This window comes from Saccopteryx bilineata, chromosome 2 (assembly GCF_036850765.1).
Source record: "Saccopteryx bilineata isolate mSacBil1 chromosome 2, mSacBil1_pri_phased_curated, whole genome shotgun sequence".
NCBI classification, from domain to species: Eukaryota; Metazoa; Chordata; class Mammalia; order Chiroptera; family Emballonuridae; genus Saccopteryx; species Saccopteryx bilineata.
Window position 1 is genome coordinate 258,143,968 of NC_089491.1, and position 14,959 is coordinate 258,158,926.

Sequence of the window (14,959 nt, forward strand, 5' to 3'; positions counted from 1 at the left end):
TAAGTAGATGTCATCCTGCTCCAATTCTGCTTCAAATGATCAATTTACCATTAGGATAGAATATATATGTATAGTTTAAACTCTATGTTAAATATTAGCATTCAAGGAATGAGAGGTAAGAAAAAAGGTATAATGAAGCAATTAAGATTTTTCTTGCCTGACCAGGCGGTGGCGCAGTGGATGGAGCGTCGGACTGGGATGCAGAGGACCCAGGTTTGAGACCCCGAGGTCGCCAGCTTGAGCATGGGCTCATCTGGTTTGAGCAAAGCTCACCAGCTTGGACCCAAGGTCGCTGGCTCGAGCAAGGGGTTACTCGATCTGCTGAAGGCCCATGGTCAAGGCACATATGAGAAAACAATAAATGAACAACTAAGGTGCCACAATGAAGAATTGATGCTTCTCATCTCTCTCCATTTCTATCTGTCTGTCCCTATCTGTCCCTCTCTCTGAGTCTCTGTCACTGAAAAAAAAAAAAAAAAAAGATTTTTCTTAATGAAATTTCTACTGTAAATGTGATAAAACACATTTGTTTAGACATGCTACTGAAATCACATAATTCAATATCTGAACTTATTATAAGTGAGGAAAATGTTAAATTAATAGAGTACTAGACAACTGAACTCTGTCAGCATACACATGTGTTGTATTTTTAGAGTTAACGTTTAAAACTATAATGAACTGTTCTTTCAAAATAATTAAAACTTGACATATGAGATAATGGTAGAAATAGCAGCTAATCTACAAGACATTCTATTTCTTGATAAGATTTATTAAAGTTGGAGAGTATGTTGTCAGTGAAGTTCTATAACTAGGTCATTCCTAATTATGTTTTTTGTCCAAAATCACATTTTTTAAGAAATAGAACATTTTGCTCATATTGAGTGTAGAATAGTCCTAGTTTTCTGGTAGAATTACTATTTGGGTCTCTATATGGGATGTTTGTGAGTGTCCCTATTTTTAATCCATCAAAGTTAAGTTTCTGTTCTATATAGGACCCTTCAACAGCTCTATTGTTACTATGTTAGAAGAATCTGGCTGGTTTTAGTCTAGTTTGAAATTGCTATAACTCAGTAAACACTAAATTCAATTATGGCATCTTAAAATAAGAGAACAGAAAACATTTTCCAATGGAAATATCTTTTATTCTCTTAAAGATGTCTCTAATTTGGTAGTTAGGTAGAATTTAGAAATACAAGGCTTAGGTGGAAAAAGTTCCTTTGAGGATAACATGACAGTGTTGTCAAATGTTTGTACAACACATGTGCTGCTCTGTTGGGTTTCCAGGACATATTAGTGTCCAGTGGGAACTTGTGGGTATATCTTCAAAGCCTATGCTGACAAAATTGCCTTTTGCACTCAAACATTCAAAAGCACTTCAGAAATGCTTATTTCAGTCTGACCAGGTAGTGGCGCAGTGGATAGAGCGTGGGATTTGGATGTGGAGGACCCAGGTTCAAGAACCCAAGGTCGCCAGCTTGAGTGCGGGCTCATCAGGTTTGAGCAAGGCTCACCAGCTTGAGCCCAAGGTCTCTGGCTAGAGCAAGGGGTCACTCGGTCTGCTGGAGCCCCCCCCCCCCACGTTAAGGCACATATGAGAAATCAATCAATGAACAACTAAGGAACTGCAGCGAAGAATTGATGTTTCTCACCTCTCTCTCTTCCTGTCTGTCTGTCACTCTCTCTGACTCTCTCTGTCTCTGCCAAAAAAAAAAGAAGAAGAAATGCTTACTTCAGTTATGTGTAAACTTGTAGCAAAGAGGCATGTGGCCCTGGGAAGGCAGCAGTATCCAACTTTTTCTCACCTCAGCACGGCTGAGGCTATAAGATATTCTCCTATTCTTAATCATGGCTCACCAAGAGTGTGATTCCCATGATGATACTGAGAAGGGTTTCCAGGTCTAGGCTAAAGAGAGGACCACCTCGAGAAGAAGGAAGATGGTTCTTGACACATGTAATACATATTGTGAATCACTGGAATAAAGGGGAAATGATACCAGTTCAGTAGCTTACACTGTATGGCTTCAGGAAATCACCTGAACACTTTGGGCCTCAGTTTCTTCACCTGTGAAACAAGGGAATTTGAACCACATGGTCTCAACATCTCTTCACTCTAATTTCCATATTCTAACTAAATAGAATAGTTCAAAAATCTGGGGTGATGTGAATGGAAAAGATTGACAGACCAAAATCTCTTTCAAGCTTAAAATTCTCTCTACATGTTTCTCCAATGGAAGTGAGAATTCTACAGTAAAAAAGTAAGCCACCTCCCATGTGGGACCTCCCTCTGAAAAGGCACATTAGTATTCTTTTTGTTTAGAAGAAACTACATTTTCAACAAATAAATTACAAGGAAAAAAAAGGGGGGAAATCTATGGGTTAACAGAGACTTAAGTGACATATCACCTAAATATAACTTGCTTAATTTCTGATTTGAACTGTAAAACACACTGATGAGACAACCAGGGGAACTGATTGACTGGATATTTGATAATATTAAGGAATTATTGCTAATTTTTCTAGGTGTAATAAGGATAATAGTACTGACACTATGTTTGTGAAAAGAGTTTTTATCATTTAGGGATACATACTGAAATATTTACAGATGAGATGATACGATATCTGAGATTTGTTACAAGATATTCTAATTAAGGGAATGGAGAAGGTACAAATGAAATATTGGCCATGGCTGGTCATCATGGAACCTGAGAGACGGATACAATACATGAGATTTCCTTACACTCTTCTATTTTGTATGTTCTAAATTTCCCTTAATAAAAATGTTTTAAATTTTTATTAAACATGTTGATAACAGACATGTTGAAAATGGTTATTAACATGTTTTACAATTAATCTACCTTAGTTTCTTTTCTTTTTTGAAAAAAAAATGTTTTATTTATTTATTTTAGAGAGGAGAGAGAGAGAGAGAGAGGGAGAGAAGGGGGGAGGAGCTGGGAGTACCAACTCCCATATGTGCCTTGACCAGGCAAGCCCAGGGCCTCGATCTGGTGCCCTCAGCATTCCAGGTCGATGCTCTATCCACTGTGCCACCACAGGTCAGGCCTTAGTTTCTTTTCAAGAACTATAAACAAACTCAATCAGCCATATATTCAATCATCTAAAATTAAGACAGATATTCATATACCATGTCCTTGGACTACATATGAACAGTTCAAATGACCAGAGGACAAGGTGAACTTTTGTCCAAAGTAGAATTGCCACAGAAATAACCACTGTAATTTTTAAGTGACTAGTAGTTTTTTTCATTAAAATATCCTCTAGATCTTTCTTTTCATTCAAGAAAACAGTGGCCTTAAAAACAGTAACAGAAAAAAATTCTATGCTTCTCAAAGTTGTTTTAACTAAAAATTTATACTTTTGGAAGGAACTTGAGGTTTATCTCTTTGAATCTCTAGATTATTCATCTCTGTTAACAAATGAAATACTTAATTAAAGGGTAGTCCATGAAAAATTGAACCAGAAGTTTAAAATCAGAAGACCCATGAAGGCACTTCAGAGAGGGGTCCTTATTTGTTATTTAAAATTTGAAAAACATGTAATTAATCAAAGCAAAGAGGCCTAGAATGCACTGCTGCTTGGGTGCCACCCCTTAAACATCTAGCTCTCACCTTGAATATACTTCCCTTCTACCCAGGCAGGATCCACTGGACATGGTTGTAATGTGAAGTGTAAGTCCTTTTGCTAGAAATAATCACCATGAATATGCAGTAATGCTTGAGGAATTTCTGTTTACCATTTAGGATATTATAAACACATACAATCATCAAACTGAAAACCAAAGGCAGTTTTTGAGAAAGAATCCAGCTCTATGATATATACAGAGAGATGAGGCCAAGCCTCAGTTAAAGAATGGACTCAGGCCCTGGCCGGTTGGCTCAGCGGTAGAGTGTCGGCCTGGCGTGTGGGGGACCCGGGTTCGATTCCCGGCCAGAGCACATAGGAGAAGCACCCATTTGCTTCTCCACCCCCCCTCCTTCCTCTCTGTCTCTCTCTTCCCCTCCCGCAGCCAAGGCTCCATTGGAGCAAAGATGGCCCAGGCGCTGGGGATGGCTCCTTGGCCTCTGCCCCAGGCGCTAGAGTGGCTCTGGTCACAGCAGAGCGACACCCCGGAGGAGCAGAGCATCGCCCCCTGGTGGGCAGAGCGTTGCCCCTGGTGGGCGTGCCAGGTGGATCCCGGTCGGGCACATGCGGGAGTCTGACTGTCTCTCCCCGTTTCCAGCTTCAGAAAAATACAAAAGAAAAAAAAAAAGAAAGAAAGAAAAAAAAGAATGGACTCAGCAGAACTCTAATTAATTAATTAATTTCATTAAATTAACCATGAATTTTACTGCCATTACCACCAAAACATGTTCTATTGCAGGTTGGATGGTACCTCTCTTGATATATTTGAGTACAAAGAAATCTATTTCAGCCTGACCTGTGGTGGTGCAGTGGATAAAGCGTTGCCCTGGAACACCGAGGCACCAGTTTGAAACCCTGGGCTTGCCGGGTCAAGGCACATATGGGAGTTGATGCTTCCTCCTCATCCCCCCCTTCTTTCTCTCTTCTCTATCTCTCCTCTCTAAAATGAATACATAAATAAATTTAAAAAAATTTTTAAATTAAAAAAGATTTCAATCTCGAAAAAAATTCACACTAGAAGTAGCTTTCACATAAAGAAGCTGGAACAATAGATTATTTTTTTTTTTACAGAGATAGAGGAGAGTCAGAGAGAGGGATAGATAGGGACAGAGAGAGATGAGAAGCATCAATCATCAGTTTTTCGTTGTGACACCTTAGTTGTTCATTGATTGCTTTCTCATATGTGCCTTGACCGTGGGCTATAGCAAACCGAGTAATCCCTTGCTCAAGCCAGCAACTTTGGGTCCAAGCTGGTGAGCTTTGCTCAAACCAGATGAGCTCGTGCTCAAGCAGGCGACTTTGGAGTCTTGAACCTGGGTCCTCGGCATCCCAGTCCGATGCTCTATCCACTGCACCACCACCTCGTCAGGCTGGAACAATAGATGTTTTAAAACTAAAAGTCCAGTTCTCTGATGTAAAATAATTTAGTGCAGTGTAAATCAACTCTAAAGGAAACAAAAAACTAGACCAAAGATGGAGCACTATTTGAAAGCATAAGATCAGAATAGTTAGCAGTAGACTCCTATAGAAACCAGGGGCTCTAAAACTAGTCCCATATTGCCTGCTGCCACAGCTCTTATAACACTTGATCTCCTTGAACTGCAATTGCTCAAGAAGCACCTGGCCCTGCTCCCACTAGCCCGTGAGTTTCTTGAGCATCTCACTCATCTTCATATCCTCAACAACTACAGACCACACAGGTCGTGCCTGGCAAATGTTAGTTTAATGAGGGAAGCAGGTGTATGAGGAGCTAGAAGGTAAAACAAACAAACAAACAAAAAAACAACCCACTACAGATATATTCAGCGTGCCCCTGTTTCCTTACCAATTTATGTCTCTAAGCTAGTAACCATGACTTACCTAGTAAAGACCAATGAGAAGTTTCAGGGAAGTTGACATAAATCAGGTATTTGAAAGTAAAAGACTTGCTATTTAAACCAGGGGAATCTGCTGTTTAAAGAAAACATATGGTGAATCCACTTGTCATAGGGAGCAATCAACCTCTTTGTAATGAATGTATATTTTTATATTCTGAGTTTGCTTTAAGCAGGAGACACCTGGCTCAAATCCACACCTCGCTTCACCATCTCTTGAGAAACCCTATTTCACACTGTCTGAAGCCCTCTATCAGTCTAAATGGAGATAAAATAAAGTGATATAATCAAGCTTCTGGGCAAGTTCTATCAGTATTGCCTGTGCTCTATTTTTAATTTTAGGTGGCTAGAAATTTCCCCAATAACGGTGTCCTGGAGAGCAGTCAGTGCTCCATGGAAGCTGGTCTCTGGGCAATTCAGCGTTCCTTGGTTAATATGAGATGGCCAAACAATGCAAGAGTTCTTGGGTGAGGAGCTGACTGTCACCTCCACAGCATATCTCTTAGAGCATGTCTTTAAAGTAAAACCTAAAGCAACGAAGTTGTAATCTTTTACAAAAATGGCACAGTGATGAGTCAGAGATGTTAGGTATTCGATAAGCACTTGTTAGTTGGTCCCAAGATAAAAATGACTTAAGTGACATGCTTTGAAGCTCCGACCAGGGAGACAGTGTGAGGCAGAAGGAAAGACTCAGTTGTAGCAATTATTTACAAATAGGAACAAGTGCCATCATCTCTAGCCACCCAGTAAAATAAGGGCAGTTTGATTTGGTAGTCAAAGGTTTAAAGTTTCGTATAATGTTTCATGGACATGGAATAGGGTTGCCAGATTTAGCAAATGAAAATACAGAATGCCTAATTAAATCTGAATTTCAGACAAACAACAAATCATTTTTAAAGATATTTAAGTATTTGTTGCATGAGACAGACATACAAAAAATGATTCACTATCTGAAATTCAAGTTTAACTAACTGAGTGTCTTGTATTTAATCTGACAATTTTAGTCTAGAGAGTAGAAATATACAGTGAATCACAGAACTCCTTATTCCATTAAGATTTCGGAAACACTGTTCACAGAAATGCTTAAGTAGCTTAATATGGATAATAAAGAAACTACTTTCTTGAGGGAGAAAATACGTTGATCAGAGTTGCCTACTCTTGGCCCACAGTGAAGGGAAGGACAAAAGAATAATACAATTAGGACAGGGTTTATTGTCCTCAGCACTACTGACATTTGGGTTGGATAATTCTTTGTTGTAGGGCTGTCCTGTGCATTCTAGGATGTTTCGCAGCATCCCTAGCCTCTACCTGTTAGATGCCAGTAGCACACTGTACCCTACCCTGCCCTGAGTTGTGACAACCAAAAATGTCTACAGATATTGCCAAATTTGTCCCCTGGGAGCAAAATCTCCTCTAGTTGAAACCACTGAATTAGAAGAAATGGTCAAATAAATGAAAGTGTCATATCCATTAACGAGTGGTCATATAACAGAAGACTCTTCTCAAGGGAGAGATTTTCAGTTTGCCCCAGGTCCCTACAAGCCCCTCACTAAGATGGGAAGGCCTAGTCACTGCAGCTAAGACAGTCAGAAACCCTGCATCTGCCAGAAGTGCTCAGGAAGAATTGTTGGTGAGCCAAGCCAGTGAAGCTCCGCATGGCAATACACACATCACAGCAAGCAGGGCGTTGCACCAGTCTTTGAAGACGTTCCTTTTAAGTTAACCTCCCTTCCAACTAAACTTTTTCCAAATCTCTTCCTGCCATTTGGAAGTTGAGTGATTCTCAGCTGAAAAGGCCTGTATATACGAGGTGCAGATGGCAGCAGTTACGGCCCTCACCAGATGCTGCAGTCTCTAATTTGATTGAAAGGATATAATTAGACAACAGAAACACTTTAATGAAAGAGCAAAACATGGAGGGAGGGAAGGATTGAAGGCCCTTAACTGATGCCAAAACACCCACCAGTAATAGAGGCTTTGAGTCTGGGGAAAGGAAAGGGGAAAGCCCCTTAAAAGGACAGTCCCCATCCTGTTTATTTCCCCATAGAAATAGGAATAGGGATTTTATTATTGTAGATTTCCACTGTATTTTATGTGGGAACAATCTGATTAAAACCAGAAGGGTCTTCGGAAGAACATCAAAGAAAAACAAATATGGCTTCTGTGGTCATTATTAAAAATATTTTTACCAGCCCAATAATTTTCTTTGAAGATGAATTTTTATAGATTGAACAGCAGCAAGTAATTTACATATTGTGATGGCATTGGTTAACATGCCCTACTCTTCTAGAAGAGAACTCCTTAGTTGTCATATTTTCATCTAACATTAGGACACCAAGGAACATGGACAGCCACTACCATATGTTTGGGAGGTATAAAGAAACCATGCCGAGTGAGTCCTACGTGCTGATGCTGCAACCATTTTGAGTCATCTTTAAAAGCTGCCTGTGCTGTTTTTACTATTTGCTAACTTTCAGACTTTGAGTGTAAGTATACTGTTCTGATTCTAACCCAGAATCTAACCAAATGGAAAGAAATCCAGCCCTCAAAATCTGAACTTGCTAATGTGGTGTGACACTCGGGTTTGGAAGTGCTGCAGCCTCCTCAGCCCACTAGAAGCAAGGCCCCGCCTGACCTGTGGTAGCACAGTGGATAAAGCGTCGACTTGGAAACACTGAGGTCGCCGGTTCAAAACCCTGGGCTTGCCTGGTCAAGGCACATATGGAAGTTGATGCTTCCAGCTCCTCCTCCCTTCTCTCTCTCTCTCCCCCCCCCTCTCCCCCCTCTAAAAATGAATAAATAAAATGAAAAAAAAAAAATCTTTAAAAAAAAAAAAAAAAAAGAAGAAGCAAGGCCCCGCCCTTGTGGTAAATTGAACAATAAACGTTTAATGCTTTGGCTACTTGCCAGGAATTAAATCAGTGGCAAGAGAAACTACACACTGGGCCCAGCAGAAGGGCAGCCTTGAGAGGGTCCTGTTATCATTGGAAGGGAGAGAGGCAACCTTGCATGTGAGGAGGCCTAAAATCTTTTGTTTGCCAAATGCTTCATAGCACCCAACTTCATTCCTCACACCCTAACCCTCTTCAGACTGGTGCAAGTTCAGGCTAGGGAGATGTTTACCTAGAAATATGATTAAAAGGGGGTGAGGAGAGACTTCCTTAGAGGAAGAGAAGGCAAGTTTCTGTAGAGTGGCTATTTTTTTAGTAGTATCAATACTCTTATGACATTTCTATTAATGCCCTCCTTCTTTTCTCTGTTCAGTTAGAAGCCAGGGTAATATCTCAGAGGTGAGGTCTGGGAAGCACTGCCATCATAACAGGAAGACACTAAGGACAACACGGCAAGAGAAAAACATAAGAGTAACCTTGGGGTATTCCTTCTAGACTAATAATTCCAGGTTCCAGCTGGATCCTCAAGGTCTGACAGAATATGCAAGGAATGTCAATCATATTGTTCTCACCCATTCAAGGACTGCACAGCAAGCCAGCTAGGAACAGGGGCTTGAGGAGATCTCACTGCAAAAACCTACGTAAGTAGTTTAATAAAGGACACATTCACGTCCTCCTCTACTGTTCTTATTCAGGAGGCAAAAATTCAGACAAAAGCTACAGATCCAAACTTCTGGCCTCTCTCAAGTGTTTTGCATTAACTGTTCCACAGTACAAACACAATCAACTTGGTATGTTTGAATGTTTCATTTTGTTTCTTTCAAAAATGTTTTAATTAAAATGAAAAAAATCAGCCATGCTAAGCACATTGTTGTTTTTTAAAGTGACGATAGAACCATGGAAATAAAATTCAACAACATGCAAGTGATAGAAGTTTGTTTTCTACTTCTTTTTTTCCTGGCTGTTTTTCTAAGTCTCAGGGCTGGTGCCACCTGCTGCCTGGGCTTTCCTCTGAGAAACAGATCTCTCAACAGTTTGTTCCAAGCAACATCTGCATAGTTGAACAAACCATGGGCCAGTTCCAAGGCAGGCACTATTTCTTTATGTAGTGCACACTGAACCATACTGAATTTGTTTTCAAAGCATTCTTTAAACATCTTATTGAAGAAAAAAAAGTCTTAGTAAAGATCCAAATGTATGTGCATAAACTTCCCCCTACGTTTATTAAAAATTTGTGGTAAAATATACAAAACATAACATTTTACCATTTTAACCATTTCTCCCATGTCCTTTTTTTTTTTTTGTATTTTTCTGAAGCTGGAAATGGGGAGAAACAGACTCCCGCATGCGCCCAACCGGGATCCACCCGGCACGCCCACCAGGGGGCGATGCTCTGCCCCTCTGGGGCGTCGCTCTGTCGCGACCAGAGCCACTTCTAGCGCCTGGGGCAGAGGCCAAGGAGCCATCCCCAGCGCCCGGTCCAACTTTGCTCCAGTGGAGCCTCGCTGCGGGAGGGGAAGAGAGAGACAAGAGAGGAAGGAGAGGGGGAGGGTGGAGAAGCAGATGGGCGCTTCTCCTGTGTGCCCTGGCCGGAAATCGAACCCAGGACCTCTACACACCAGGCCAACGCTCTACCACTGAGCCAACCGGCCAGGGCCTTTTTTTTTTTTTAAGTTGGAAACGGAGAGGCAGTCAGACAGACTCCCGCATGCACCTGACCGGGATCCACCCAGCATGCCCACCAGGGGGCGATGCTCTGCCCCTCTGGGGCGTTGCTCTGTTGCAACCAGAGCCATTCTAGTGCCTGAGGCAGAGGCCATGGAGCCATCCCCAGTGCCAGGGCCCACTTTGCTCCAATGGAGCCTTGGCTGCAGGAGGGGAAGAGAGAGACAGAGAGGAGGGAGAGGTGGAGGGGCGGAGAAGCAGATGGGTGCTTCTCCTGTGTGCCCTGCCCGGAAATCGAACCCGGGACTCCTGCACTCCAGGCTGATGTTCTACCACTGAGCCAACTGGCCAGGGCCTTTTTTTTTTTTTTTTTTTTTACAGAGACAGAGAGTCAGAGAGTCAGAGAGAGGGACAGATAGGGACAGACAGGAACAGAGAGAGATGAGAAGCATCAATCATCAGTTTTTCGTTGCGACACCTTAGTTGTTCATTGATTGCTTTCTCATATGTGCCCTGACCGCGGGCCTTCAGCAGACTGAATAACCCCTTGCTTGAGCCAGCGACCTTGAGTCTAAGCTGGTAAGCATTTTTTTTTTTTTTTGCTCAAGCCAGATGAGCCCGCGCTCAAGCTGGCAACCTCAGGCTCTTGAACCTGGGTCCTCGGCATCCCAATCCAACACTCTATCCACTGCGCCACCGCCTGGTCAGGCAGAGTTTTCACAGTTTTGTATTTCTTTTTTCTTTTTCTTTTTTAACAGAGACAGAGAGTCAGAGAGAGGGATAGACAGGGACAGACAGACAGGAACAGAGAGATGAGAAGCATCAGTCATTAGTTTTTCATTGCACGTTGTGACACCTTAGTTGTTCATTGATTGCTTTCTCATATGTGCCTTGACTGGGGGGCTACAGCAGACCGAGTAACCCTTACTCGAGCCAGAGACCTTGGGTCCAAGCTGGCGAGCTTTGCTCAAACCAGATGAGCCCGCGCTCAAGCTGGCGACCTCGGGGTCTCGAACCTGGGTCCTCTGCATCCCAGTCTGACACTCTATCCACTGCGCCACCACCTGGTCAGGCAGTTTTGTATTTCTTAAAATAGTCAAAGCATAAAGGTAACTGGTGTGCATGTCAGTATACTTCACTCTTCTTAGCCCGTATGTTGTATACAGATAATTCTATTAATGTTAATTAAGTCCCCAAGAGTATAACTGAACTCATAGGGATTATGGCGAGACATACTATGGACTAACATGATGAATTCTAGATGACGAGTTAGAGAAGGAGCATCAACTATTCAAAATGCTGTTCATAGCATATGTAACCTGAGTTGAAAAAGTCTGTTGAGCCTGACCTGTGGTGGCGCAGTGGATAAAGCGTCGACCTAGAAATGCTGAGGTTGCCGGTTTGAAACCCTGGGCTTGCCTGGTCAAGGCACATATGGGAGTTGATGCTTCCAGCTCCTCCCCCACTTCTCTCTCTCTGTCTCTCCTCTCTTTCTCCTCTCTAAAAATGAATAAATAAAAAATTAAAAAAAAAAAAAAAAAAAGTCTGTTGCTGCATACCTGATAGCCAAATGTAGTGAAACACCGAAGCAGGTAGTTTGCCTTGAGCAGAAAACTCAAACAGTCCAAGTCCACCCAGGCTTCTCTGTTATTCCTACCTTCTCTTGGCTCTCCCCTGTAGGTCAATAAATTCCAGATGGGAGCTCACTTCGAAAAGCCTATCAGCCCCACGGCCCTGGCTGCTTTCCTCCTTGAAAAGGGAGTCTAGATTCCACCATTAACCTCTATCCTCCTCCTTCCTTATCAGTTGTGAAGGAAGGAAAGAATCTCAGAGGAAGAATGGAGAGAAGGGAGATCATTTAGGGTTGGCTACACACTATAATTAGAAATAGAATTGATGGGGAATGAGCTAACTGTTTTTATAAAGTCAGTATTCAAAAATGCAAACCACCCGTAATTTAAATATTACAAAATTGTACAGAATATAAGTACTGAAATAATTTTTTCCATCCACAAAATTCTAGAGAAAATTACAGTATCAAAAAATATAAAATGGTAAGTCTGGCATATCCTCAGAATAAAATGTGTTTTTTTATTGGAAAGGATTTTAAAAATTAGTGGGTAGGCTTTAGATAGGATGTGATGCATGTGGTATCTCCCTAAAACTGTTTTCTGGAACGAAAGAGAAAAAGTCACAAAAGCACTGATGTACCACGACAATAGAAAAAAAAGCCAATGCACCTTCATGAGATTTTTGGCCACTTACCATAAATCATTTCACAATGGTTATTTATTTGTCCCTACCTCAGACTCCCAAATAAAAGTACAACAGGTCCTGGCCAGTCAGTTACAGTGTCACCTGGAAACACCAAGGTTGTAGGTTCAATTTCTGGTCAGGGCACATATAGGAAGTGACCAATGAACGCACAAACAAGTGAAACAACAAATGAATGCTTCCCTCTCTGTCTCTCTAAAAATCAATCCATCAATCAATTGATCAATCAGTCAATAAATCAACTAATAAAAGTACTACAAGGTTTGAGGTTCAAACTACGTAAGAGCTGCTGCATTTGACTGTTCCTAGGAAACCAAAGGTGTCTGAAGAAAGGAAGCCACCTTCTAACAAGTGTAAGCACAGAGTTGGCTTATTTAACACCTTTCAGAATGATTACTCTGCCCTTTCCAGAAGGGGACCAGTTTATTTCCACTAGTACCTCTCTCTCCTTAGAGGACATTAAATCCTGACCACACAGATGGCAAAGTGGTGCTAAGGGGTTACTAGGTTACAGTTATGTTGACATACTCTGGCTCTCAGAAAGTCCCTCCTTCATTCCTCACGTTGGGCAAACAGTAGAAGTGATCAAACTTGTGTATAAGTTTTTGTAGAAATCCCCCTAGAAGGCCGCCACCAATCACTCAGAAACCACTTCCTAAACCTAAGGTTTACAATACTTGGAGACATCCCTCACCCCCTTCTTCTGATCTAAAGCCAAGCTTTGCCTTTAACAGGGATTAATCAGACTGGAAGCTCAGAGCATTCATTCAGGGCAAATGAGGTGTCTAGCACTTGGTGAACTGTGATGCACTATAAAAAGGTATTATTAAAATGTTTATTGACTGTCTTCTATATGTGGGAGTTTACCTGCAGTATATCATTAAATTTTCACAACACCCTGCAAGGGAGTTATTCTCCCTACTTTACAGATGAGTAAAGTGAGGCTCAGAGAGCTGAAGGCATGGACTGTAAGAGACAGCATCAAGTCCCATCTTGGAGAAAGTAAACAAAACATCTCAGTTTTCTTGCAGCAGTAAAATCCTGTCTTTCCAAGATCCCAGTCTGTGACTTTGGGTGGAGAAACCAGAGGTTGGTCTTCCTACTTGGGCAAACTGGTAATGAACTCTTGCCTTCTTTTTCACTAATGCCCAATTTTCAACACCCAAACAACCTGCAGAGAAATGCAACTGGGCCAGACAATGCCCTCTTGCCTGCTGCTGTTCAATTTGGAAAAGAGTTCTGCTGCAAGGAAGGGTGTGTATGGAAGCTAAACAAAGTCCCAACTTCCATCCTGGTCCAGGGCCCTAGCTCAGGAAGACCTGGCCTTGACCTTAGCCTGGGTAGCAGGTGACTCTATTCAAAGTGTGGGGCTACCAGGGAAACGGGGCTCTGCATAGCACCCTCAAGATAAGCATCCTAAGGTCTGTAGGGGAGAAGTTTCCCAACACCCTTCCTTTTTTCCCCTCTCCGAGCTGGACCTGTACCTGAGTCATGGGGAAGTTCAACGCGGCCCCTGGGGATAGGGAGGGGGCGTTCCAGCAGGGTACAGCGGGTCATCCCGGGACCCAGACCTGCCTCCTGCAGATCGGGTAAGTCAGCTCGATTCCTTGCGAGGCAGAAATTAGTGTTGGGCCAGAGGAGCTGGGCGCCCGCTCCTCTCCCTTCTGCACCCGCTCCTGAGCCGGGAGGCGCTGGGGTAACCGGGGGTGGGGAGCGCGGGGGCGTCGTTGTGGGGCTTGCGAAGGGGGTCCTGGCCCCGGAGGGGGTGTCACTGAGAGACTTGGGGAGGTGGTGCAGCGTCTTGAGGCGGGGTGGGGGAGCGTCCCCGCCCGAGGTGCGTTGCTGAGAGACTGAAAGACAGGTTCCCAGGAGCTACAGAAGCCGAGGGGGCGTCCCGGCTTCTGTAGCTTCGGACAAGCGCTGAGGGACTTGAGCAGGGGATCCCGGGTCCTGAGACAGAGAAGTCCCAGCCCGCTGGTGTCGCTGATAAGTGTGGCGACTAGGTCTAAGGAGGTACGGAGGCAGAGGGAGTCCTAGCCTGGGGGGCGTCGCTGAGGGGCCTTGGGGGAGTTCCGGATCCTGAGGCGGGGTACCAGCCCGGTCCTAGGGGCGTCGCTGAGGGGCTTGGAAGAGTCCCGGAAGATAGTGGCGAGGGGACTGGCCCCCCCAGGCGGGCCCCTCTGGCTGGTTTCGCAGAGGGCTGGCGTCGGGGGTCGCTCACTCACCAGGTCCGGGGCCGAGGCCAGGGTTGGATGCGGGCCGGGCCGCCAGCGTGAGCGCGGCGGCGGAGAGCAGGGCGAGGCGGGCGGCGGGCGGCGCCATGGGCCGTCAGTGCGGGGCCCCGGGGCGCGGCCCGGGGGAGAGGGGGCAGCGCGGGGAGCCGGGGGCGGCCATGGGAGCGGGACGCGGGGCTCGAACGTGGCCCCGCCCCGGCCTCCCGGCCGCCCCGCCCAGGCCCGCCCTCTCCAGCGCCGCTACCTCCCCGGCCGCCGGGGGCCCGCCTGGCTACTCCGCGAGGCCCGAGAGGCGGAGCCGACTGCGAACGCCCGCTCCAACCAACCCGCGCGCCTCGCCTGCCACTCACGCACCAGGCCCCGCCCGCATTCTTCTCCTTAC

The 14,959-nt window shown here is 44.2% G+C and overlaps 1 protein-coding gene across 7 annotated transcripts in view; it reads right to left on the reverse strand.

Moving 5' to 3' along the window:
* Positions 1-14,822, reverse strand: part of KREMEN1 (kringle containing transmembrane protein 1) — a 74,827-nt gene extending 60,005 nt beyond the window's left edge. For 4 of the 7 annotated variants that reach the window (XM_066260228.1, XM_066260229.1, XM_066260227.1 and 1 more), the window contains exons 1-2: positions 14,569-14,822; positions 1,650-1,697 (exon numbers count right to left, since the gene is read on the reverse strand). In XM_066260228.1, coding sequence (XP_066116325.1) covers positions 1,650-1,697; positions 14,569-14,665 — 145 coding nt within the window. In that variant the 5' untranslated portion in view covers positions 14,666-14,822. The remainder of the gene's footprint in view (positions 1-1,649; positions 1,698-14,568) is intronic. The other 3 variants (XM_066260232.1, XM_066260231.1, XM_066260230.1) reach the window with 1 other exon arrangement.
* Between the last annotated feature and the right edge of the window lie 137 nt (positions 14,823-14,959).